This window comes from Cyprinodon tularosa, unplaced genomic scaffold (assembly GCF_016077235.1).
Source record: "Cyprinodon tularosa strain WSP-4 unplaced genomic scaffold, ASM1607723v1 ctg356, whole genome shotgun sequence".
Taxonomy (NCBI): Eukaryota; Metazoa; Chordata; class Actinopteri; order Cyprinodontiformes; family Cyprinodontidae; genus Cyprinodon; species Cyprinodon tularosa.
In genome coordinates, this window is record NW_024039070.1 from 563,221 (window position 1) to 588,586 (window position 25,366).

The following is a 25,366-nucleotide window of genomic DNA, read 5'->3' on the forward strand; positions in this document are numbered from 1 at the left end:
ATGTTTCCCCTTGATCTAATCAGGCAAAAGGTCTACCGGTATGTCTTAACCAGAGCTGCATATAGATTTAACACTGAGGTCTTAATATAGCCTTAACATTAAAGTCAGTTCTGTTGCTCAGTAGGTGAAAATGTAGTGGAATATAGTGAAAATAATGTAGGAATGTAGTGAAAATACTGGGATGCAATCAGACCGCAGTTGCAGTTAAGTGTTTTTTTTTTTTTTATTTAGCACTAGCAGAGATAAAAAAAAAAAAAAAAAATCACACCCAGGCTAACTAATAATTGGATAAGCTTCTAGGAGGAAAGGGAAGATATTTTTCACTATTTTCCTATTTTCTGCGATCACCAAATTTTTTTGAAATGATAGGTCTCACAAAATATGCTAACTGTGTTTAAAATAAATATTTTGTACCTGATAAATGTTATGCTTACTAACAGCAGCTGTTGCTGCTATCTGTGAAACTGAATGCATAAACTCTGTTTTCCCCTTTCCTCAGGTTTCTGTTCTTTACATAAAGACTGCTATCATTTAAAAAATCTTGGGTTAAAGAAAGTTATCATAAAGCTGTCGTGAAACTGTCAGTTTGCACTCACCTGATTTCAGTTAATCCTTGTTGTATTTATGTCTGTTTTCTCTCAATTCGCTGTCTTATTCTCTGACATCTTGTTCACATCCCGCTGCTGTCCCCCTAACCTCTGTGTTGGAGTTATTGTTTTCATAAAAGTACATCTCCTTTAAACATGCACCTACGAATGGCCTGTTGCCCTTAGTCCTCCACCACTAATCATGACATAATCATTTTCTTTAGGCTGAGGAGAATGCCATGTTATTCACTTATTCACCGTCATGGATCTCACCTGTTTCTCCTTTTATTAAAAAAATAGCTACTTTAAAATTCTACTCCTGCTTTGAAAAGCAATTGAGAATAAATTTTTCTTTAATGTTTTCTGGAGTTAAAATGCAGTTATTTATGCAGTTTGTTCTATGTGCTTAATGAAGTAGGAAACCATTTGACCCTTTCTTAGTAGACGAAAGACTGAAGAAGTAAGCAGAAGCTTTAACAGGTGAAACAGAGAACTTAGTTGGAGGTGAGGTTCAGAGGCTTAGTGCTTAGAGTCGCCCCTCTTTAATTAGTCTTGGATAAAAGAAGGATGCCATTTTAAGAAAATAACACGGTGCATCACGCCAAAAGCAAAATATATCCCTTTAGCCTGATGTACCTCATGAAAGGTGCTTTAAACATTCAAAGCTTTAAAGCTTATAACCAACAATCTTCTCCTAACCTGTCATTTGATTTTTTTCCTTGTACCCTGGTCTTGTTGTCCTTGCACACACAGTAAAGAAGCATTTACTGATTCGCTCCTCCTGTGCTTTCTGCTCTCTTGGTGCTCCACTTTCTCTATCTCCTCATTGACAAGTGTGCACACGCCTTTGTCTGACACAGACGCCAAGACAAACATCAGGGCCGACCAATCCAGACAGAGCTTGGGCATGTGCAGTAGAGAGCTGATCTCACTCCACCCTGCAGTTGTGTCTGACTCCTGCTTGCCTAATAAGCACCCCCTTCGACCACAGCAAGGGCGCCGGCTCTGAATCCCAATTCAGATCCCAGCTGGCAACACAGGCCTGCTTACATCATCATCAGCAGCAACGGGCTCTAAGCTTTCGGTCCTTTATGTTGCACATGTCATTTCACTGTTAGGAAAGAGAGGGTTCATGATTAAAATGGAGATGTGGTATGAGATATAAGCTGAAAATTAGAAAATAGTTTGATCATTTTAGGTGAGGGACACTTCTACTTTTGGTAGGAGGAGGTGGTTTGGGAGGAAACCTAGCAGGAAGATGACTAAAACATCCTCTAACTCTCAGACTGTCAAATGATTGTTCATTTCTCCCACTGTGAAAAAGTCATTTTATTACTGAAGCTTTCTTGTCCAGCAGCGCTTTAATCCCCGGTTACACATCATTATGACCAATCATGATCTCCTCAAAGAACAGGAAGATGTTTTAGTGATGTGTTTAGTCACATTTGTGAACTCTCATTGTTTAAGTAATATGTGTTGTTGTTTTTTTGTTCTGACCAGGTACGTGAGATCCTTGGCCAGTGTTCCTGCCCAGCTCAGTTTCCTATGATTAAAGTGTCCGAGGGGAAGTATAAAGTAGGAGACTCCAGTGCGCTGATCTTCATCAGGGTAGGTCTAATCTTTTGGAATTTTCTCTCATTGTTTAACAAGCTGCATTTTTTTTTACTTTTTAGCTGTGCTTTACATTTCCTTATGTTTTGAATATCATTGTATTTTTTTAGTAGAGTTTTAAACTTTAAGCTGAATAATTGATAGATAGGTTCTTATTGTCATTAGATATGTAACTCTGCAAATAAATGCTTTAAATTTTATTTAATTTCTATGATTTTACTGAGGCAAATATGCTATTTTAAGCAAGTAAAGTGTATTTCTACCATCTGATTATGATCAGGTTGAACTAGTTATCCTTTGGACAAAGTTCTGGTGACAATTTCCCCCAATTGTATTGTCTTAAGCAAAACATGGTCAATATAAACATGTTCCTGATTTTGCCTCATCCCATTCTTACAAAGAAGGTTATCAAGATTAAACCACATTTGCAGATGGTGTAGTTGTAAAAAATAGCATTTATTTTAAATTAAACATTTTTTTATATTTAAAAAAGTACCATTAAAAGGCGACATTAAAGTAAAGAAAAAGACTAATGCTCCCTGTTCATATCTGGTATTTTACAGGCAAATGAACACATAACATCCCCAGTCAGTTGGCTTTATGCAGGTCTTGTGATGTTTTGGTAAATCCCAGATGCATCCAGTCACTTGAATGTTGTTATTATTCAGAAATGATTTTTGGGTTTTGAAAATTCTAGCAGCAAATTGATAGCCTCACGTTGTTTTATTTGGGTTCTCTTCCAATTTGTAAAGCATTTCATAATAATGGCTACGAAACATTGTGCAACACAGACACTTTTGAAGGTGTCTTTGTTTCAAGCTCTGCCTCTACACGCTCTGTGCTGTTCAAGTTCTCAGATTATTTACAGCCGCAGCTGAGCATCTGTGAGAATTATGTACTTCAGCAAAAACTTGGGAAACCTCAAGCGACCTCTCTCTATCCTGCAGTATTGCTGGAAAGGGAATGAGAGGTAGAAGTAGCTCATTTGATATGAAAGTTATCAGTTAATGATAGTTTTGTTTTCTAAAAAAGTCATTTAATGTGTATGAAGGTTTATGGTTTAGAAAAAAAAGGTGGATTATTTTCAAGTTTCATCTTAAAACTAATAAGCTCAAACATTTTCTTCCCTGGTTCTCTGTTGAACTAAAGTTGAGGTAACTGACCGAACCAAAATGAAACGTTAAAAGCTAAAGCAGAGGCTATAAATGAGTGTTTTTAGTTCCAGTTATTCTGCTACTATATTTGGCACCAAAGAGGTGCAGTAATTGAGTGGAACCATATGTTGTCAGCATATGGCATCATGTGTTGTTTCATGGGTTATGAGGCAACAACACTCAGTGGTTTGACTGAATCACAGCACTTTAAAGCGTGCCATAAGCTTTCATGTAAAAACACTGTGATTTCTTCTTCTTATGTGATTTTTTCCAAGCTGCGTTTCTCTGGCCCACACCCAGGAAGAAATATTTTCTCTACAGACGCAAATAGAGTTTTAAGTCATTTCCTGTGTTCTCCTTATCTTGGCTGTAGCTGGATTCCTGCCTGCACTGTTTTCGTCTCCCCTTTCCAGTTTGGGCGTCGATATGTGCCCTTACCAGGCCTTTGGGGATATTACAGGAAGGTCGGTTCGGTGGAGATCGATTTGGTCTCTCGTGCCTCAGATCTATCACAGCACGATTAATGGACTCTTTGGATGGTTTTCCACTTTCCCTGTATTTAGTTTACACCATCAGACTTTCTGACTGCAGCTACTAATAGTATTTGTCACTTCCAGTCGCACCAATTGGTCTTTGCCTGCAGATATATGTAGGTGTGTTGCATTTTATTTTATACACTCTATTGTTTGATTTACAGTATGCTACTGTATAATAGTAGTTAAAGTATACACGGTGGATTCAGTTTTAGGCTTTGACTTGATAAAGAAATAGAAGTCTCTACCAGCAACTCAGATCTCATTTGGGCAAACTCCCTATGCTAGTGAAATGCAGCACTTCTTGCGTAGTTTGAAATGTTGCTAAATGCTACAAACTTTGACATCAATGGTCACTACTGATCTTTTATAAGCTGTAAAGTGGTGCACTTGGTAGCACTGTTAAATTTCTATTGGTATTAAAGCAATTTAACCCTTCTGGTAGTTGCTGAGCAGCTTTTTATGTGTCTCCTTAGTTTGTTTTTTTTTTAGGTAATTTTTTGGTGTTGAGCTCTAAATCCTTAAGGTCGGAAGGCCTCCTCTACCCAATCACAATTATATTTAACTTCATGGCACACTCAAAAACACTAATATTACTTCCAGGCAGAAGAAACAAATGGATAAAACTTAAAAGATTTAAATTTAAGTCTGACCGATGTATAAATAATTTTTGGCTTAACAGTAGACTCAATAAATAGAGCACTGCAATTATTTTTTTCCTAAGAATATTCTTTAGACATAATACACCTTTGAACATCTCTGCTTTTATCTTGGTAAATTTTTTGAGAAATAATTTAGTACATTGATAGATATCTGGACTTATTTCTGACAGTAGTTCCTAAGAAAACCCTCAAAAGGACGAGAAATCAGACAGATTGAATCCAACTCCAACTCCAGTTGTTTTGACAGTGTATATAATATGAAAAATGAGGCATATGTTAACACTTCAGAGCCCCCAAACATAAGAAATTATAGACTAGATGACAAAGACACTGAGAATTGAAAGACTGAGTGTATTAAAACATTTATGGTAGTCATAAACAGAATCATCCGTAGTGTTTAGTTTCTGTTAATGTTGGTCTCATTAAAAAAAGAAAGTAAAGTAATAAAAAAAAAGAAAAAACAACAGAAAGTATGGAAAATCATGGTCTTTATATAAACAGGTAAAGCCATATTGAAGATCAAAATCTTTTTCCCCCCCCAAAGCGACCTGTCAAGGGCAGAAAAAAATTAATTAAATAGTAAAACTTGAAAAAAAAAAAGATGAAATATACTTTCAACCTCACACTTATAATAAGTCAAAACTGGTTAAAGAACCAGAATCAAAGTATATTATGCTTAAGAAAGGTAACGTAGTCTGTGGTATTATCCTCTTTTCCGGAAAAAAATTGAGTAAAATTAATAAAATAATAGAATAAGCCCAATCTTTTGTTTTTCCAGTACTTGGGGTACAGTTATATAAATAGTCTACTTTTCTTTTTCGTTTTTTTCCTAAGAGATCTAGTTTGAATAATTTGTTTTGAGGAGACAACATAGTTTAATCTTTGCACATTTTCCTTGCCCTCGTAGCAAAGTAATTTCATCATTTGTGAGTATTTAAAAACAGAACTGTATGTTTTTCATTTAAGAGGAAAATGCTATTCCTGCTCATATTTCCTGACATCTACATATCCCTTATGATTTGTGTTAAATTGCTTTGCAAAATGTTTGTTTGCCGATTGCCTCTTTAGGAGTCATTTCAGGTTGTGATATTTGAGACACTGTAGGGGTTTGTGATTGTTTGCATGCCTGGAAGCCTTTTATTTCTCAGACTCCCTTGCTTCCTCCCTCTGCTGATTCATCGCTAGGGATGACGGTGATTATGCACTTGCCTAAGCAGTTACAAGTGCATACTACACACTTCCTTTATTTATCTCCTAGGAGGTATAAGGGCATAAAAGCCTACAACCTCCTAGTCATCTACTAAAGCAGTGACAAGGATCTCACACTGAAATGGGATGAGGTCATTAAAGCAAACAGCACCCTATGAATGGTGGGGTTGTTGGTAATGGGATGTTTTTGTCCTCTGGGTGTGGGCTATTTCTCAGTGGGAAGAGAAGTTTGCTCACTGGGAACAATAGCTGAAATGAACCTCAAGTTTAATATCAGGACAATGGTTGAACACGCCTCAGCAATGATGACAAGAAGTCTCTATGTTCGCTGTTCCCATAGAAACACGGATCGTGTCTCTGTGGTCTTAAAACCTCTGTGAACCCCCCCTCAGTTGTCTCAACCAGGCAGCTTAGCCTCAGTTTCAAAGTGGAACATGGTTCCTTAACATGCAGTGAGGAACCTCTCAGTGCTGCTAATGTATATTGAATAAACAAAGAGAGAAAGTAGTTATAAGAGAAGAAAAATTCCAATGATTTATTTTTGCTTGCCTCAGTAAGTCACTGTCTGAAACTGCTGCTATTTATCATCAGTTATACTCACAATGCCTTATACAGTAAAACTATCCTTAAATCATAAAGTTGCTCACAATTTGTCACGTCTCACCCACAACCTCCCAAGAATTATGTTGGGATTGTGTTTGATGGACTAGCACAAAGTAAATAGATCTGTGGTTTGCACATTGCTATACAAACAGAGATTAAAGTTCTTAGTTATGTTTGCATTGTGTGTTCCTGAATGTTTTTGTTTAATAAACTCTCCCTGTAGTCAGAGCTGTACATCGTTTGCCAGCTCTGGGACTTCTGCATTACACACACATTCAGGACCAAGGATAAAGACATTGACAAAGCTAAAATATAAATAGATTCATTGCAGCTCTCTCTCTCTCTCTCTACACACACACACACACACACACACATATATATATATATATATATATATATATATATATATATATATATATATATATATATATGTTTTAAATAGCTATGATCCTGGAAGGTTAAGCTTAAACCCTGCCTCAAGTCTTACGAAGCTTCTAAAGGTTTTTTTTATCCAGGTTTTCATCTGTGTTTAGTTTAAGCCCCCCATCAACTCTGAACAGCTTCCCTTTCCCAGCTGAAGACCAGCATCACCACAGCATGACCCTGCCTCCTCCATGTTAGTGTTTGTGGTGGGCTCAGTGTAGTGCTCTGTGTTACTTTTCCATCATAAACATTCAAAGTGCTATTTTGTTCTCTTGTGTTTAAAGCACCCCATTCCCTTTTGTTTCAATTCAATTCAATTCAATTCAGTTTATTTATATAGCGCCAAATTCACAACACATGTCATCTCAAGGCACTTTACAGTTCAACCAGATCATACAGTCAAATTGATACAAAGTTTTCTATCTAAGGAAAACCAGTTGATTGCATTGACTCATTGACTCAAATACAATCTCTCACACTAAGCATGCTTGTAGCGACAGTGGAGAGGAAAAACTCCCTTTTAACAGGAAGAAACCTCCAGCAGAACCAGGCTCAGTGTGAGCGGCCATCTGCCGAGGCCGACTGGGGTTCAAGGAGACAGAAGCAGAGATACAAAAAGCAGCTGTAAAAGGCGGCCCCATCCACGAAACACAGAGCCAGGCAGACGAGCTCCAAGGCAGCTCCCATGCCAGAGGACGAAGAGAGCACATCCACTCAGTCACGGTCAGAGAAACAGGACCACCTGAAAACAGGCCGATCTCCAACATCTATAAACAAGGGTGTTGATGGAAGCAGCACAGCTGATGTTTCTTTCCAGGATGACGTCACAGCCAAACAGGAACAGACGAGGCAAAGCTACTCTGAGGAAAAGCATAGAGAGCAGAAGGATAGAGATTGAACTAACAGATTCTGCAGAATAGGAGAACAGAGACAGAATGAAGCAGAATGATGAAATGGGGGTCCCTATGTCCTCCAGCAGTCTAAGCCTATAGCAGCATAACTATAGAGATAGCTCAGGATAACTTGAGCCACCCTAACTATAAGCTTTATCAAAAAGGAAAGTTTTAAGTCTAGCCTTAAAAGTAGACAGTGTGTCTGCCTCACCGACATCATCAATTGTTTTGTTTTTTTTAACACTCCTCCACTTAGAGATTTGTGGATCTTATGATTGATAGTTATGACAGAACTTTTTACCTGAGCTATAAATCTCTGCAGCTCCTCCACGGTAACAGTGGCTGTCTTTCTACCCTTCTGAATGATGCAACCCTTCCCTATACCAGTTTAGGTTAATGGACTTGTCCTGTGTAGTATCCTACTCTTCTTATTTCCAGGTGGTGGATTATTGCACAGTCTCCATGAGATTTAAAACGTTTGATAACCTAACCTCGTTTCAAACTTCTCCATCATGTTCTAGCCAACCTGTCTTCCTGGTTACTTGGTCTTTATGATGTTTTCTTTTTTTATTTATTTTATTTAACCTTTATTTTACCAGGAAGTCCCTTGAGATAAAATCTCTTTTTCGAGGGAGACCTGGCCAAGAGGCAGCATTACAATAAGACATATAAAAAAACATAAAAACAACATAATAAAATCAATTTTAATTAGTTGATTTCGGAAAGCAATTGGCTGGACTGGATTTTATTAAAGGTATAGTGGAGGATGTTCTTTTATAGGGTGGATCATCAAAATAAGCGGTTCCCCTAATTGTCAATCATTGTGGTGATATGTTTACGTAAGGCCATCCTACTTGCTTATCCCAATTTTCACTAATGAGTGATAAATCTGACATAGTGGAAAAATTGCAAATCTTCTTTTGGAGTAAGCTTGTGTGAGCGATGCAAACAGCAACTTTTAAACAGAGCATGCATGAGGAGAAATGGGCTCGTGCATTCCCCTTGCACGCGTTTAATACAGTAGGTATTTCCTCTCGGGAGCAGGTACAGGGTTGTGCATGTGCATTTTTTATTTAAAGTGGAGAGGGCAGGTCTTGCGTGAAAATCGTGAAAATCCTCTACTATACTTTTAAGGCATCTGTACGCTCAATATTGTCTTATTGTTTAAAAGCAAACAAAAGAAAGGCATCATTTTACTTTGTTTGTATAGACTCATATAACTGCCTTATTACACAGAATCCTAATGAATAATATGGAATTTGTGTTTGAGACATAAATTGAAGAACGTTTCAAGGTGCATAAAGATGTTTTGTTTATTTAAAATGTAATGTTTTTATGTTAATATGAAATCCATCCATAGCACGGGGATTTCTTTTTCTTTAGCCTTGTGAAATTAAAGCAAAAAAAAAGTCTCTTCTATAGTTGGTATTTTCTGCTGCTGGCACCATCATCACAGCTACTCCACTGTGATACAGCAGCAACAAACAAGTTAGATAGAAGTGTTCAAAGATTAAATAAACATGCATTAAGAAGGATTAAGAAAACACAGATTAGTTTCTGGAAATCTTTTGTCAAGGTCTGTCAGCAGAGATGTTTAAAATATGATAAAAATGAGAACTGCAGAGAAGATCATCAGGGCTCCTCTTCCCTCCATTAAAAGACATTTCATCCCAGCGCTGTGTGACATGATTCCGTAACATTATAAATGACCCCTCACACCCCCACCATGGACTGTTCTCCCTGCTGCCCTCTGGGAAGAAGCTTCAAAGCATCTGATGCAGGTTTGGCAGATTCCAAAACAGCTTCTTCCCCACCGCCATTAACCTGCTGAATGTTGAATAAAATGGGGTTAAAAAAAAAAAAAGCCCTGAATGTTGGAAAAACTGTAAATCATATACCAGTCTTATGTTTACATTTGATCACCATGTTTACATTTTATTGCTGCTGCACTTTAGAAATGTAAATGTCTTGAGAGCTGTACAGAATGAAATCTCATTTTGTATACACTCTGTGTGTACAAAATGACAGTCTGTCTAAGGCATGATACACTGTTACTAGACACGTGTTACTGGCTTTGCATTGCTGGCTCACGGTTGTTCGCTGCATCACGCAGACAGTAAACCTGTTACTGGCGTTGGGTCAAAGCAGTGGCGAGTAAGCAGTTTATAGCCCGCAGTTTGATAGAGATAAGCAGATGAGCTGTTTTGACAGATTTAATGCAGAAGGGCACAAAGTCAGATGAAACAAAGTCGCAGCAGCCTCTCTTGGATGGCACTGGAGAAGAGGCGGGGGTCACAAAGCAAGGTTCATCTGTTTTCTGTATCCTCTTTACATGTTAAGATGCAGAGCCCCGTGTATGAATGTGAATTAAATCAACCCTGGGCTCACTCATCTTTTACAATACGGGTCGCCTTAAATGCCCTCGCATTCAGAAGAAGAGCAGCCTTTGAAACATGTGGCTCACACACTGTGTTACACAACGCAAGGGGTGCATTCACAGAGCTGTCACATCAAGGAAAATGTGCAGTTTCAATGAAGGCGGTCTCTGCCCAGCGGGAGAGGGGCTTCTTGGCCAGATCTTGTGGGCGTGTGCTAAGAAGAGCATGGAGGAGCAGAAAGTGACATATCCCCCAACAACAGCTCTGTTTATTCATATTGAGCCACCCTACCCGACCTTTTTTTTCCTATGTGCTCCTACAAAATGAAATCCATAAAAGCAGGAGTTGCAGAATACCTTTCTAATGCATCCGGCTGCAATGTGAAAACACAGGAAGAGAAACTGAGGAGCAAAGCAGAAATCCCAAAGGAAGAATATGTGGCTTTTCATTATGCTACCTTAATTTATTTCTCAATCACTCGGCGTAGTGATGATCAACCGTCTTTAGGACAGCAGCTGGGGTGATATAGCATGTAAAGATGAGAAGGTGTGCTATGGCAGTAAGAGGAACGGATAAATGTAGATGTAATGTAATATTGAGGTTCAACCTGCTTTCAACAGCCCTACTTGTAAACTTTATATGTGTGTATTTGTGTATAAATGTGCATCATCTGTTACAATGATTTAATTTATTAAAGCCTTGTTTTCTCTTCCCCTCCTTCAGGTCCTTCGGACTCATGTGATGGTGCGGGTCGGAGGGGGCTGGGACACATTGGAGCACTATTTGGACAAGCATGATCCATGTCGCTGTGCTGCATTCGGTGAGATCACTTCCTGCCCTCCATAAGGGCTTTAAAAAATTGTTTTATTGTTTATGTGTTGCATAATTTATAAAAGTCATGAGACTATAGGCCTAACTGTAAAAGGCAGAGAGGTTAGATAAAATAAACGGATCTCTCTGTTTTAGTGTGTCGAATCTGGAGAGCAGAACCCTGACTAAAAAAACTTAATGATTAAAAAACACATGTTGGTGTGGAAGAAAAAAAAAAAAAACATAATACACAATGAGACATGCAAACCCTTTCATTCACAAACCAGTATAGCAGAAACACCAGATAAAAAGTTAATTATGCTTCATCAGTACTCAGACTTAAATCGTATATAAAGCATTTTGGCTGAGCTGGAGAAGAGAGTAGAAGAGATAACCCAGGAGTCTAGAAGGTAAATAGTGGCCATGTCTGAAGGCATTCCTTAACCCTGTAATGCCAAATGTATCGTATTTGATAGATACGGTTTCTGAAATGTTTTGCGTCTGACACCTTTTGCATAAATTAATGGTAAAAACTTTGCTCAAAATCCTATTGTACACAATCATATATACCTGATAACAGAGGGCAGAAGACTACACAAAAAACAATCTTGACTTATCGCATAGTAATAAATTATTAATATCAAAAATGTATTTCTGTTTTTTCTTTTTACATATTTTGTTAAAAGGCCAAATAAGGACTTCAAACCAAAAAAAAGTAATTTTCTGTTTTGTTCTATTCTTGGATCGGGCTTTAAAGGGTTAAAGGACAACGACCTGCATGTTTCCCTAGTTCACCACACCTCAGTTAAATGTATAGCTAGCAGGGTTCCTGCAAATCTTGATGGCCTACAAATAAGCTGATTTGTTCAAATCTTATTCGTTTAATTTGTGTTGTTTTTGTTTGGGGGGATTGGTACGTAAATAAATTATTTTGCCACCAACGTTTTTTTTTTTTTAAGTATTTTTTAACACCATTCACTTTCTTATAAAATATTGTACTTAGATTTTTTTTTTCTATTCTTTTAAGTTGAGATTATTTTTCTGCAGTAAAAGATTATTAATTTCCAGACTTCTTGCAAATGTTTACCAAGCGAACATTCCAAAATGTTTGGAAGGGGCTGGAAATGTTTTGTAATGCAACAGGATGCAGATAATAAAGCATCTCATCAACTAATTAAGATAACTGTAAACAACATAATTAGGGTAGAAAGACGAGGCCAGACTGAAAATGTCATTTAGAAAGAAAAAATAATGTCAATGTAAGAGTCTGCATTATAATACAGTGGAAATACTTCTATGAAAAGGGGCTAAATTTGTAAGACGCAAATAGGGTAAGAGGACTCAGTGAATGTAAGCAGGAACGCAAACAAAACTTGTAAGTCATTTGGGGCTTAATAAATACAGATTTTCCTTACCTTCTTAACCTCTTACACCCTCAGGGGGTATAAATAAACTTCTGCCTGACAAAAACACACAAAAGTAAATCACTTATAGCCTCACAGCTATTAGATTTAAGAAGAAACTTTTGGTACCTCTGTAAAGGTAAGATGTCATAGAATGGTTTTCTGGTCTCAGCACCATTGTAGCTTTGACCCTGCCTGAAATATTAGGGACAAAATACAAAATATTTTGCATTTTTTGAACCTCGCCAAAATTTTCTTTGAAATAAACATTGCAAAACACTACCAAAATATTATTTATAGCACAAAAAGTAGTACAGACTTTTAAATCTAAATGTTGTGTAAAAATATACCAAATTTGGACTCAATCAGATGAATCATATTCTGTGCCAAATGTGTTTTTTACATCAATACTGGGGGTTTGTTAAAATTACGAGGTCACGTGGCAGCTGGACCCACCGGTGGGTCCGTCGGGTTCTAGGGGTTAAGTTGTTCTCACATTTCATGCAGAAATGCAAATCTTGGGTCTTACTTCTCATATTTAATAAAAGTTAAGAACCAATGTAACAGTGCAAGCTGAGACCTGCCACCTTAAACCAAACTGCTGTTTCTTTATAGGTAATTCTGGCCGTTAAACTTCTAATCACATGAAGTGACGGGAAGTTTGTCTTGTATTGGGACTTTCTTGTTAAACTTGCTGAACTGCTTTGACTCACTAGTATATATAAAGAGCTCATCTCTGAGTCAAGCAACCATTTTATTTCATCAACTGCTGTTCAGATCTTAATGTAATGTGTTTTTTTTCTTGACCACAGTCTTAATTGTACAAGCTCTCTACCACCATTGGTTAAATACATTTAATGTGTCTTCCCACCCAGCTCACCGCTACCACCAGGCTAAAGCAAGTGGCCAATGTCAGGGAGCCCAGAGCAAGTCGTCTAGCGCTCACTCATCCCGCTCCACCAGCCCTGGGCCACACTGGAGGAATGAGGGCATTTCTACTTATAAACCCACTGACAGGCGCTCCTTGGAGCCTGCTCAGAGCGCCGCCTCCTCCTCATCTTCTTCATCCACACGCGCTGGTAGATCCCAAAACTCCTCTGTCCGTACAGAGGTGGACACTGCTGGACCTCGATCTCTGCTCCCTAAGCTGCCAAGAGATCGCTCAGAACCGCGACACTTTAATCCTCTCAGGTGAGTGTCTTCACCTCTGTACAGGTGATACAAGTTCTTCCAAGAGTACTGGCTGGGCACCCTCAGTGTGGTGTACACAGATTGACAGATAGATACACAGTGTGGTACTTATGCAGAGTGCATAAACATGCCAGGAAACCACAGATTAGACCAGAGTAGATTTATCTAATCTCAGGTGACATTGCCTTGATGAATCTGCCTCTACAACACCCTGTAGCACCCCCTAGTGGGTAGAAGACAAATAACTTTATAAATAACTCATCCCTTCTTTTATCCCTTCTCTTTCGCTCATATAAATATCATATGGAGTCTAATAGTAACATTTGAAGTTTCATGCAATCTAATACCGATCAATAAGGTTCCATGTCAGGACTTTGTGCCCACTAGTCAAGTCTCCCTACATCAGACTTATCCATTTATAGTGAGAAGTGATTGCAACACCCAAATCCATTGATTTTATAGTGTGAATCATTACTTTTGGTAATATATTGAATGATAGAAGAATGCAAAGTACTTCGAGTAAGAATATAAACAGTTTCCTGTATGTTCACTAAACCTCCCCAATGGCTCATTAAGCTAAGCACACAGAGAATAACAGTAAAACAACAAAGCTTGTGTCCAAACAAGAAGTCTTGCTTGTACATAAACTGTGGGTGTGTCTCTGCAGTGTATTTTTGGTGAAAACACGGGTGTTCTTTATTCCCTAAAGTTCCTCGCAGTGGGTAGAGCAGCCAGTTACTGAAGTTAGAGTAACTCACTATACTTTCTTATAGTATTACACAATTAAAGGGGAAAAGTGCAGTGTAGTGAAACTACTCGTAAAGGAGCATTTTGTACAAGATCTTACTTAAATAAATATAACTGATTAAATGTGACTAGTTACTACCCACCTCTGCATATTTGATATTTTTTAACAGAACTGTGAATTTGTCATTCCTTCTTGTTAGATAGAAACAGCATACAAGTCCTCTTAGATGCAATTGCTCTTATCAAAATAGTGGTCGTAAAGTTAAGATTACTATGCCTAGTTCTCATAAGAGTGTTAAAAAAATATGAAAAGACCTCCCAAACAATTGGGCTTTTTTCTCCCCAGTAAAACCTAAGTTGCAGACAGTTAGCAGACTGAAACTGCTTTATTCAGTAGTATATGCCTGTTACTGTAACAAATGGTTTAAATCTAGTCTATAAATGAGGGAGATTCCCTTTATACCTGTTCTATAATACAAGATAGTAAAGGACCAAATAGAATAAAGAGAGCCATTAATATATTTGTAAATTCGTTTTAAGGCAAGTCTAAAGTACGGAAACTATTTCAGAAACCAGTGTCTCCAACTCCAGGCCCAGGGTTCAACTACTCTACAAATTTTTGCCACATCCCTGCAGCAGCAAACCAGAATCAGATGAGTGGCTTATTAAAAGGCCTTTACCAAACCTGATAGGCAAGCTGATGGAATAATAAATTCATTTAAAACTGCTGTTTTAGAGCAGGGACATACTTAAATATTCAAGGGTAGTGGAACTTGAGGCCTGAACTTGGAGGCCACTGGTCCAGAATATAGCTGGTCATCTAGTCAATTTTATATTGTATATTCTCCAAACAGTCACATAATTAACGCAAGAATAAAGGTTAGCATTAAAATAAATTTTCCAGTTTAGTTTTGGTTTACTTTCATACCGGCCCTTTAAGTAGCATACTTGAATAGTACATGTATATGATGTTGCACAGACTTACAAGAAATGTCAACTCAAAGTACTTAAAAAGACAAAGATTTAAATCCATCCACTCTTATAGATGAAATTAAATGTGATAATGTGTATTCCAATTTTATTTTGTGAATGCAGAGTAATTCAGCTGATCATGCAAACCTCTGAAAATATTTCTATAAGGCACTATAAGGCTCGACCGATACAGATGATTTTTTTAAGGCCTGTGCTGATATTGATTATTTTGACTTCAGTTTAACCGATCCCTGATATGTTCTGCTGATTTATTCAGTTTTTGAATCCCCTATTCTTTTTTTATTCCCCATTTACACAAACTATATGACCTGACATTCAAAGATTTTAAGTAAGTCTCTATTTAAACAATAAAGAAACATTTATTAACAAATCAAACAAAACATTAGCATTGAATAACAGATGTAGGCAGTGGCAATCCTTGCTCTTCACATGATATCAAGGCTGCTGAATGCACTAACCAATCGGTGAAAGCATGCATGTAACACTCAATAAAAAATGCTAAAATACGCTGAAAATATCATCCGGCTAATGTTGGTCAATCTCTATTTTTACATCATCACAAGAACATTTTGGATTAATCACTGTAGCTTGTTAGGTATTGGAAATTAAGTTTAGTCTGAACCTCTGATAACATTCATTTTAAAATGCCTCGACTTAGACCCCAAGCCCGTTCTAATGTGGTAATTTCTGTCTAAAACTAACAAGAAAGCTTTATAATCTTTTAGAATTGTTTCAGAATGTGACTTATTTTTTTTTCTATCTTAATACATGTTAATGGATGCACAGTTGGAAATTCCAACAATCCTTTTCTCCCCAACCCTGTCTTCAAGTACCCCTGCCCTGCAAGTTTTATGTAGATCTGTGTACTCCTGATTCTAATGATTTCATTAGATGCTCTGCAGCTATCATGTGCTGCAGAAGCCTGTTAATCACTCATTAAAATAAGTCAGGTGTGTGGAAGCAAGTCCACACCTAAAAAATATACAACAGTGATACTTTAGGAGCAGGATTGGGAACCAATGCTCTAGGTGCCTGACAGCAAAATGGTTTCTGTTTGTGAAAAGCTTAGCAGTATCTGTTATGCTTGAAGATCTTCAAGACCTTTAATCCTGCCCCCAGTTGCTCTCATCTTCTCTGTAATCCCCCCTTGCTGTCACTAGTCTGTTCCAAGATGTGCATGAGTCTAAGGTCAAATCCACTGTTTTAATTTAGTGCCCCTAAGTTCATGTTAGATCATACATACGAGTAGGAATACGAGATATTTAAAGCAGTCTAATGAAAAGTGTTGATGAACGTTTGATGTAAAATTTTAGAGTACCGTAATTATTATGGGTTTCATGTTATTTAACAAGACAAACTGAACCATATTTTGTAACTGGAAAAAATGTCCATGCAGTATTTATTTTATAAAAAATGTTTGACACTTGTTTTCAGTCTCTAATATTCCTTAATAATATGTCGTACAAACAAATGGCAGTAGAATTATAATAATTAGTAAATTATGTCAATGACTGTGATTAAATCCCAGCAGTTTGTTTAAAAAAAAACAGAATCATGTAGACAAAAACAAAACAAAAGACCAGGCAGGTCAGCGTGAATGAAGCTCAGCAAAAGTTTAAAACAATATTAGGTTATGAAAATGTATCCTAACATTTGGACATCTTTGGACAGCTCTTCTTTGTTAGGCACTGCATCAACATTATTTTAAAACTCTGTCTCTGCTTTACATGCAGGAATAAAGAAACTATGACAAGACGTCTCTCAGGAGACAGTGATTCTTCTACTGCCTCCTCCAAAGGAGGAGGAGGAGGGCGGCAGTCACTTGGTGGACCTTCACGGTGCTCCGGTGAACAGGTGGTACTGCTTGTTAACCGTAAGGAAGGGAAGCATATGATTGAGAGGGCAGGCGCAGGAAATGAAACCCCGGCCAAACGTTCATCAACGCCCCGTGCACGCAGCCAGTCACGGGAGCGTTCTTCACTTCCACCAACACTAAAACCCAACCCACCAATGGGGTCCTCAGATGGTACACGGGCGTCTCGCACAGACAGAGGGCGCTCTTGTGGAAATGAAGGCCAGAGAAGGCTCCATGTTCCTCGTTCTCATAGCCAGAGTAAGTTAACCTGCAGCTCTTTGTCGACTGAAGGCAGCCCTGCACATAGTTCCTCTTCTAGAACCTCTCAGCCCCCACCTGTAGCAAGACAGGATGACCTCCCTAAACAGGTAGCCCAGTCTTCTCCCAGAAGGGGTGTAGGTCTCAGCAAGAAGCAATCCGTCTCTTGCACTAACTCGCCTGTTAAAGGACTCCAAAGCAACAACAGTCCCATTAAGAAAACTGCTTCTGCTCTTAGACCTCAAACACCCCCATCAACAGGAAAAGGGAAACTTCTACCCCCTGTCACCTCTGGAGGGCGTCGTCCACCACAATCATCTCCTCATAACTCTAACAACCAGTCCGCCCGCCCCCCTCGGCTCTCACAGGCTTCCCAATCTGCTATGCGAGGCCAGCCTAAAAAAGTCTCTCACCTGGAATCCCAGGAGGCCTTAGAGGAGGGGCTTGGGTTAGGCTTCCAGATGCTGCCACCTTTGGACGCCCAGAAGGAACAGGACCTCTATCGCAGCTTTGAGGCTGAGTTTCTGGCCAATACCCAGCAGGTTAGAGAGAATTTTACTGGTAAGGTTGTAGGAAGAGAAAGCCTACAGGCACTCACTGAGCCTGCTGTGTCTGATTCTGCTTCCTCTTCCTCTAACTCCTCCACCTCTTCCCTTAATGTGGGTTTAAAGGTCAGGACTCTACCTGACCTCAAGGAATCCAAGAGGACTAACCCTCGGCATTTCCCACCGGAGGACCCTTTAAATATACTTTATGGACAAACAGTCGGAGAACCAGGTGGTTTGAGTCATGCAGAGCATGAACACTGGGCGGAGCACAAAGGGGGTCTCAAGAAGCTCCCAGCAATTGGTAGCTCAGTAAAGGAAAGGGAAGCTCCTTCTAGTCTGCCTGACCTTAGGATGACTCGTTCTGATGAGCTAATGAATCACATCCCATCTCAGCCTGCAATGGATAGCAGAAATATGAATGGAGAACATGGGTGTTTTCCAACAGGTGGGCTCTCAAGTCAACCTCCTGCTCTTGGTTTGGGCTCCATGACAGAGCATGATCTTCCCCTAGAAAATCACCAGCCAAATCTACTTTATGACCTTGAAAATTATGACAGTAGTGACAACCTGCCACCTTCAGGGGGTCGTCGAGGCTCTGTACCCCTTGCCCCCTCTGAGGATTGCTCCTTCCAGGATTCTTCAAGTGAAAACTCCTCTATGTCCTTCAGTTTGAGTGAATCCCGCTCGGGGTCTCCTTCGCCATCATTAAAGATAACTAACGGGGAGAACGGGCAAAGCCATGAAGTCCTTATCTCTGAGCACAAACTAGGTGTAAAGTCAAGGCCTCCAGCTGACAATAGGCTGCAGAAGACCACCTCACGAATCCCTACACCTGTCAGACACAAAAAAATTCACACTAATAAAACTCTTTCACCCTGCAACACACCACCAATGTCTCGTAAGAGTTCCAACCCTGCTTCATGCAAGAACTTCTCAGAAATGATCCATCCTCCAACTCACCCCTCATCCATAGGCAACAAAGACTGCTCCTACCCTGCACAGGGGAGCCTAGACACTGAAGCTATAGCACAAAACTGATTGTTGCAGAAGACTGTTTAACTACCGTTTAGTAACAAAGCTAAGCTTGGGCTAGAAATAGTTGTCTTTCCATATTTAACGAAAATGTTCATTCATCTTTTCCTAAAGATGCACCAATAAGATACACTATATTGCCAAAAGTATTTGCTCACCTGCCTTGACTCACATATGAGCTTAAGTGACATCCCGTTCCTAATCCATAGGGTTCAATATGACGTCGGTCCACCCTTTGCAGCTAGAACAGCTTCAACTCTTCTGGGAAGGCTGTCCACAAGGTTTAGGAGTGTGTTTATGGGAATTTTTGACCATTCTTCCAGAAGCGCATTTGTGAGGTCGCACACTGATGTTGGACGAGAAGGCCTGGCTCTCAGTCTCCGCTCTAATTCATCCCAAAGGTGTTCTATCGGGTTGAGGTCAGGACTCTGTGCAGGCCAGTCAAGTTCATCCACACCAGACTCTGTCATCCATGTCTTTATGGACCTTGCTTTGTGCACTGGTGCACAGTCATGTTGGAAGAGGAAGGGGCCAGCTCCAAACTGTTCCCACAAAGTTGGGAGCATGGAATTGTCCAAAATGTCTTGGTATGCTGAAGCATTCAGAGTTCCTTTCACTGGAACTAAGGGGCCAAGCCCAGCTCCTGAAAAACAACCCCACACCATAATCCCCCCTCCACCAAACTTTACACTTGGCACAATGAAGTCAGACAAGTACCGTTCTCCTGGCAACCGCCAAACCCAGACCCGTCCATCAGATTGCCAGATGGAGAAGCGCGATTCGTCACTCCAGAGAACGCGTCTCCACTGCTCTAGAGTCCAGTGGCGGCGTGCTTTACACCACCGCATCCGACGCTTTGCATTGCACTTGGTGATGTATGGCTTGGATGCAGCTGCTCGACCATGGAAACCCATTCCATGAAGCTCTCTGCGCACTGTTCTTGAGCTAATCTGAAGGCCACATGAAGTTTGGAGGTCTGTAGTGATTGACTCTGCAGAAAGTTGGCGACCTCTTCGCACTATGCGCGTCAGCATCCGCTGACCCCGCTCCGTCAGTTTACGTGGCCTACCACTTCGTGGCTGAGTTGCTGTCGTTCCCAAACACTTCCATTTTCTTATAATACAGCTGACAGTTGACTGTGGAATATTTAGGAGCGAGGAAATTTCACGACTGGATTTGTTGCACAGGTGGCATCCTATCACAGTTCCACGCTGGAATTCACTGAGCTCCTGAGAGCGACCCATTCTTTCACAAATGTTTGTAAAAACAGTCTGCATGCCTAGGTGCTTGAATTTATACACCTGTGGCCATGGAAGTGATTGGAACACCTGATTCCAATAATTTGGATGGGTGAGCAAATACTTTTGGCAATATAGTGTATGTGTGTTCCAATGAGCTTTGGATTTTGTAAAAACTTTGATTTGGTCATTGAAAGCAAAGAGTTCTATACTGTCTTTAGTATCTTAGACAGAAAACATCTAACACTAAGCCACTTTGCTGCTGGCTGGGTAACCTCCCTGGTATCCCGTCTTGATTAGTTTTGGTTTCCTTCATTTTGCTTAAACATCCTAAAGGCAGGTTAAGTTTAACATCCAGTTGCAGGTTTTGTTTTGTACTTTTTGAACTAAAGTGTTGCAGTTTAGCCAAACTTTTAATTTTTTGTTTTGTTTTTTAGCTCTCAGTAGCAGGTCAAGCTAAAAACATTGTTATTGTCACCAACCTATTAGTAGGTGCATCTCTAGCATTTCCCTGTATGGGTTTATTTTGCATTTTTTTAGCACTCAAGCCAAATTTTTTATCACCAAAGGAATGATTTTTATTTTCATTGGAACATTGTTTGTATTGGGTTGTTTTTGCCAATCAAATCGTCCCCCCCCTACCAACAACATACACTCTCACAGTTGATATCCAGAGATAGGAAGAGCATATTTGCTGCCATGTGCCTCATCATGGGGCATGGTAAAGTGCCAGGTATTTGAAGCTTCATCTTAATAAAACTACACTAATACTATGGTCAAATGAACTATTTTCTTTTGCAGTTCACTTTGGTAGTTAGATTCTTCTTGTTAGTAGTCTTGATATAGGAAACACACACTTTAATTATAGTACACATATAATATACACATACTCAACAGGTTCCACTGACTTTGTGGTTCACTATTAACTAATTTCTGTACAGTCATGGTATTCAAGGTTAATATTATTTATTTATGACTTTTTTTCTTATCTGATTATTTTAATGCAGCATATGTTTTTAATTTATACTTTTAATCAGATTAATTGTGAACAATACAAAGAGCATTGAGATTTGTCATACTTGCGTCATTGTCACTGAAACTGAAAAACTTCTCTGACCAAAAGGCACTCCAGTGTTTGACATATTGGAGCAGCAGACATCACGTGCTGACGAGAATGAATGTGTAAATATGTACTGGTTAGGTGTCTTTTGTAAATAGGAGGCATGGAATATACAGTTTAAATGTACATACTAACCTGTAGTAAGGCCTGTGCTGCCTTAGCTATGCAATTCATTTATGGTTTTGAAAGAATGCCTTGATGACTCCCCTTGCCTTAAATGTTTTGTTATGATTTCGTTTTTGAATGTCATTTGTTTTCTTGTTTTTGTTTTATTTCTTGAATTTGGGAACACTACATGACCATAATTTAGTGTTAATTGCATCATAAATTGAAAATGTTGAGTGTGAACGTTGAAAACTAAAGAACAATGCCAGTTTTATTTGTTCAATTAGTTTGATAAAGAGTTACAGCCCATCAGAGCTATAGTAATGTATTCCATCCCAGTGTGATGGAGGTTACGCAACCAGGTAGTGACATCTAGTGGCTAAAATACAAATTTCGCTGTATTTCTTTCCTGAATATGTTTCTATTGTTTTGTCCTGGTGCTGGGTAGAACCAGTAACAATGGAATGACCCAAATAGAAATGAGTGGATGAAATGGATGATCAAGACTGTAGCTTGAGTGTTTCCAAAGGGCTTAAATAATTCATGCGGTAACTGGAGAGTAAGGTTGTTGGGTTTTTTTTTCTTTTTTTTTTTCTGAAGCTGCTGTTCCCATCAGTACAGAGGACCTGACTAGTCGCAGACAATGGCCATACTGGTTTATGTAATAAATTTGTGCATAACTTGTTAAATGAACTTGAAAGTTGAAAGGTTTTTGCTGGAACTTCAAAAACATCACGTAATTTGGGGGTTTAGTGTGATTACTGTGGATTATATGCATGTTTTTGCAGCACACTGTAAGTTAATGGGGTGAAAAGAAAGTGTAGAGGTTGAGTGTGTATGTATGTACTTATGGTATGGTAATATGTATAGAGTTGGAGTAGAGAAGGAAAGGGTTTTGATCTAATTTATTTATTTATGGGATCAGCTCTCAGTGGGCTCAAATTCCTTCTATGTCTGGAGGACTGTTGACAAAAACATGATGTAGGGAATCCAGCAATGTGAGGATTTTGATAAAATATAGCCACCTTAAAAGGGGTTGTAACTACCCTTTAGACAAGTATACATATTTGGCCTACTTTCTAACATGTAAGGATGCTCATAGCCTCAGATAAATTATTCTATCAGTCTTGGAGCCATGGGTTTTACTTGTACAAACTCTTTATAACTAACATTTGAATTTAATTTCAATTTTGTTTTGGTGCATTCAAATAATAATGTACTGGTAGTTTAAATCTGCCAGCTTTGTAAACTGTGACATCAAGAAAACATGGGAAAATATTTTGTTGACAGTCATAAAATTAAATATTTAAGTAAAAAAAAAGCTTGCTTTTTTGTGCACATTTTTAAATGTCATGAGTTTCTCACTCATCTTTAATCTAAATCAGTGAAATCTGAATGTTTGTGATGTGATGCCATTTTACCAAAAAAAATGTATGGTTCGCTTGATACCGTGTACTATGTAAGTATACTGGGGCGATACTGAAAAAAGTGTTTTTAATTCTTAAAATGCTTTTAAGTTGTTCTTGTAATAAAGACTTTTGTTTTCAAACTGTTTTGCCTGCGTTGTCACATGTTGGAGACTATTTTATATACAGAAAAAAATATTCTCTAGCTTAAAATGTCTGTTTATTTTATTCTTTAGTTCTTTAAAAGGCTTTTTTTTTTTTTGCAGTATTTTCTTTTTCACTTTGTAATAGGTTAACAGTTTGGTTAAAAATTAAACCTGATTTTTGTAAGGTAAGGCCTTTAAACAGTTTAAACTGTTGAATTCAAATAAACCAGATAAAATACTGAGTGACCTAAGAGTTTTATTGCTGAGAAATGCTTGATTGCATTTGGTCGTGTTTTCTCTAAAGTGCAGAAGACACATTTTAGTTGGCATGTTAACATCAGCCAGTCTGTCGCTGGTGTGCTCTGCAAACATCTGGTTACACCACTGTTTTTTGTTTTTTTTACCACACCTAGAATATGATTTGCTATATTTTATGCCATAGCTGGAGCTAATTGTACAAGTTTTGGTTGGGGAAAAAAACATGATTGATGCATCTGAAGATTATCAAATTAATATTCAACAAAATTGCCTGCATGGTATATGCATTTGAAAATGGAACAAAAGGTAAAAAAAAAAATGTTTACATATGTGTTTTTTTTGTTTTAGTTTCGAAGGGGTTTTGCTCTTCAATCTGCATGTGAAGTTAGATTGCAACACGGCACACTTATGTATGTATTTATGCAACCTTAATCTATCCAGGCAGATCCTGCTGGGATTAGAAATCTATTTTTTTTTTTTCCAAGAAAGTCCTCGCTAAGAGTGGCAGCAGCACACTCACAATTACCCATTCAGCAAAAGGGTGTGGAAGTTCTCCTGCTCTTTCTATAAATTGAAAACGCCCTTAAAGAGAACAGTCAAAATGCCTTCAACTATAAAATAAAGTCCACTTGTTTTATTTTTCACAGTTTTGGATAGAATATTGAATGCAGAATATATTCTGCATAGAATATATTTCAGAAATCAGTTTGATCATCTAAACACATACTTATTCCCCAACGCAAGGCCTGCCTTCCCTCAAAAATTGCAATTAGCTTTTGAACCCAGAAATGAACCAAACCTTTTATTTTGAAAAAAATAATGATGGATACCTTTTTTTAATGTTTCTCTTTAGTAGATTTAAGTGACTGAGTAAATTCTGCAGTAACAAATGGGAACCTTTTGACAGTACAAAAAACCGAGTACAAGGCACTCACTAACATTTTTTCCCCCAACTGCTAAAAAAAAAAAGAAAGAAGGAACATTAAGCTTATTTTACACTGGTTCCAGCTTTAAAAATGCTGTCAAATTGCAGTTGAGAATCTTTATTTTCTACCATTATCTTGCTTTCTACTGCTTGTTCACATATCATTTGCTTTGACAAGCAAAAGTCCTTCTAGCATACTTGCATATAGTTTTTTATTTATTATTGTTGTTTTCTATCTGAAAAAGGGAAGGCCTAACTTGCCATTAGATAAATTGTCAATTGTGCAACAGGAATTTAAGCTTATTTCCTCCTTTCCTGCATCAAGTCTACAAAGGGAAGAGAAACCAGACAGAGGCGTAGCCAGAAACTTTTTAGAAGGGTGGCCAGGCAATAACCAATGTACACTGAGGAGTGGCCAAAAGTGGATAGGCACCAGAACCTCAGGGTCAATCTACACTGTTCCAACAGAAACAAGCACAACGTCCATATTCCTAAATAAAGACAAACTATAGTTTCCTACAGCCTTTGCTAACAAATAGATGCTTATATCTAAACATCTGTCTAGATAAAAGGTATATTGGATAAAATTCTTTCAGGTTTGAGTTTTGGGCAAACATCTTCTCCATTGTCATTATTTACCTACTTCTATCAGTAATTATTCTGCATAAAATTGATATTTACAAGCACTAATATCTACATTAATTGATTATTTATTAGGTTTTTATTAAAATAGTTATTTACAGTATATATGATTTCACTGAAGACTCTTAGGTGACTTGCAGACATAATTTTCTCTTTATGGCATATAACACAAAATCTAGTTCTGAAAGAGCATGAATTCTGTACTAATTATCACTAATGTTGCTATATTGACATTAATAATAAACCACAGTGTTTTTGTTGTCAAGTAATTGTTAATATATATAAAATTAAATTGTTTTGAATATTCTGCTTGAGAGAAAAAAAATGGTCACAGCGGTGACCACCCCAACCCCTACCACCCCTATCTAGCTCCGCCCCTGAAACCAGACTCAAACCAGACTCAAAAGCTCAAAACACAGAAAAGCCTGACAGGCCTTTGTATATATATATATAGAATATGTATACTACACAAAACATTTGTGTATGAGTTTATCTTCAGAATATAAACTGACTGCAAAAGCTACCAAGGGAAATGGAAAATTTGTTTTTGTTTTTTTCAGACAGACAGTTTTAGTTTTTATCAAACTGTTGTAGATAGAAAATCTTAATGTATCCCAGAAGAACTCATATCTTGAG

General features: G+C 38.2%; 1 protein-coding gene across 1 annotated transcript in view; it reads left to right on the top strand.

The window, feature by feature from the left end:
* gas2l1 (growth arrest-specific 2 like 1) overlaps positions 1-20,943 on the top strand; it is a 40,846-nt gene extending 19,903 nt beyond the window's left edge. Inside the window, exons 2-6 of the mRNA XM_038295495.1 lie at positions 2,088-2,195; positions 10,777-10,873; positions 13,142-13,457; positions 16,931-19,018; positions 20,269-20,943. Coding sequence (XP_038151423.1) covers positions 2,088-2,195; positions 10,777-10,873; positions 13,142-13,457; positions 16,931-18,896 — 2,487 coding nt within the window. The 3' untranslated portion in view covers positions 18,897-19,018; positions 20,269-20,943. The remainder of the gene's footprint in view (positions 1-2,087; positions 2,196-10,776; positions 10,874-13,141; positions 13,458-16,930; positions 19,019-20,268) is intronic.
* Positions 20,944-25,366: the final 4,423 nt, after the last annotated feature.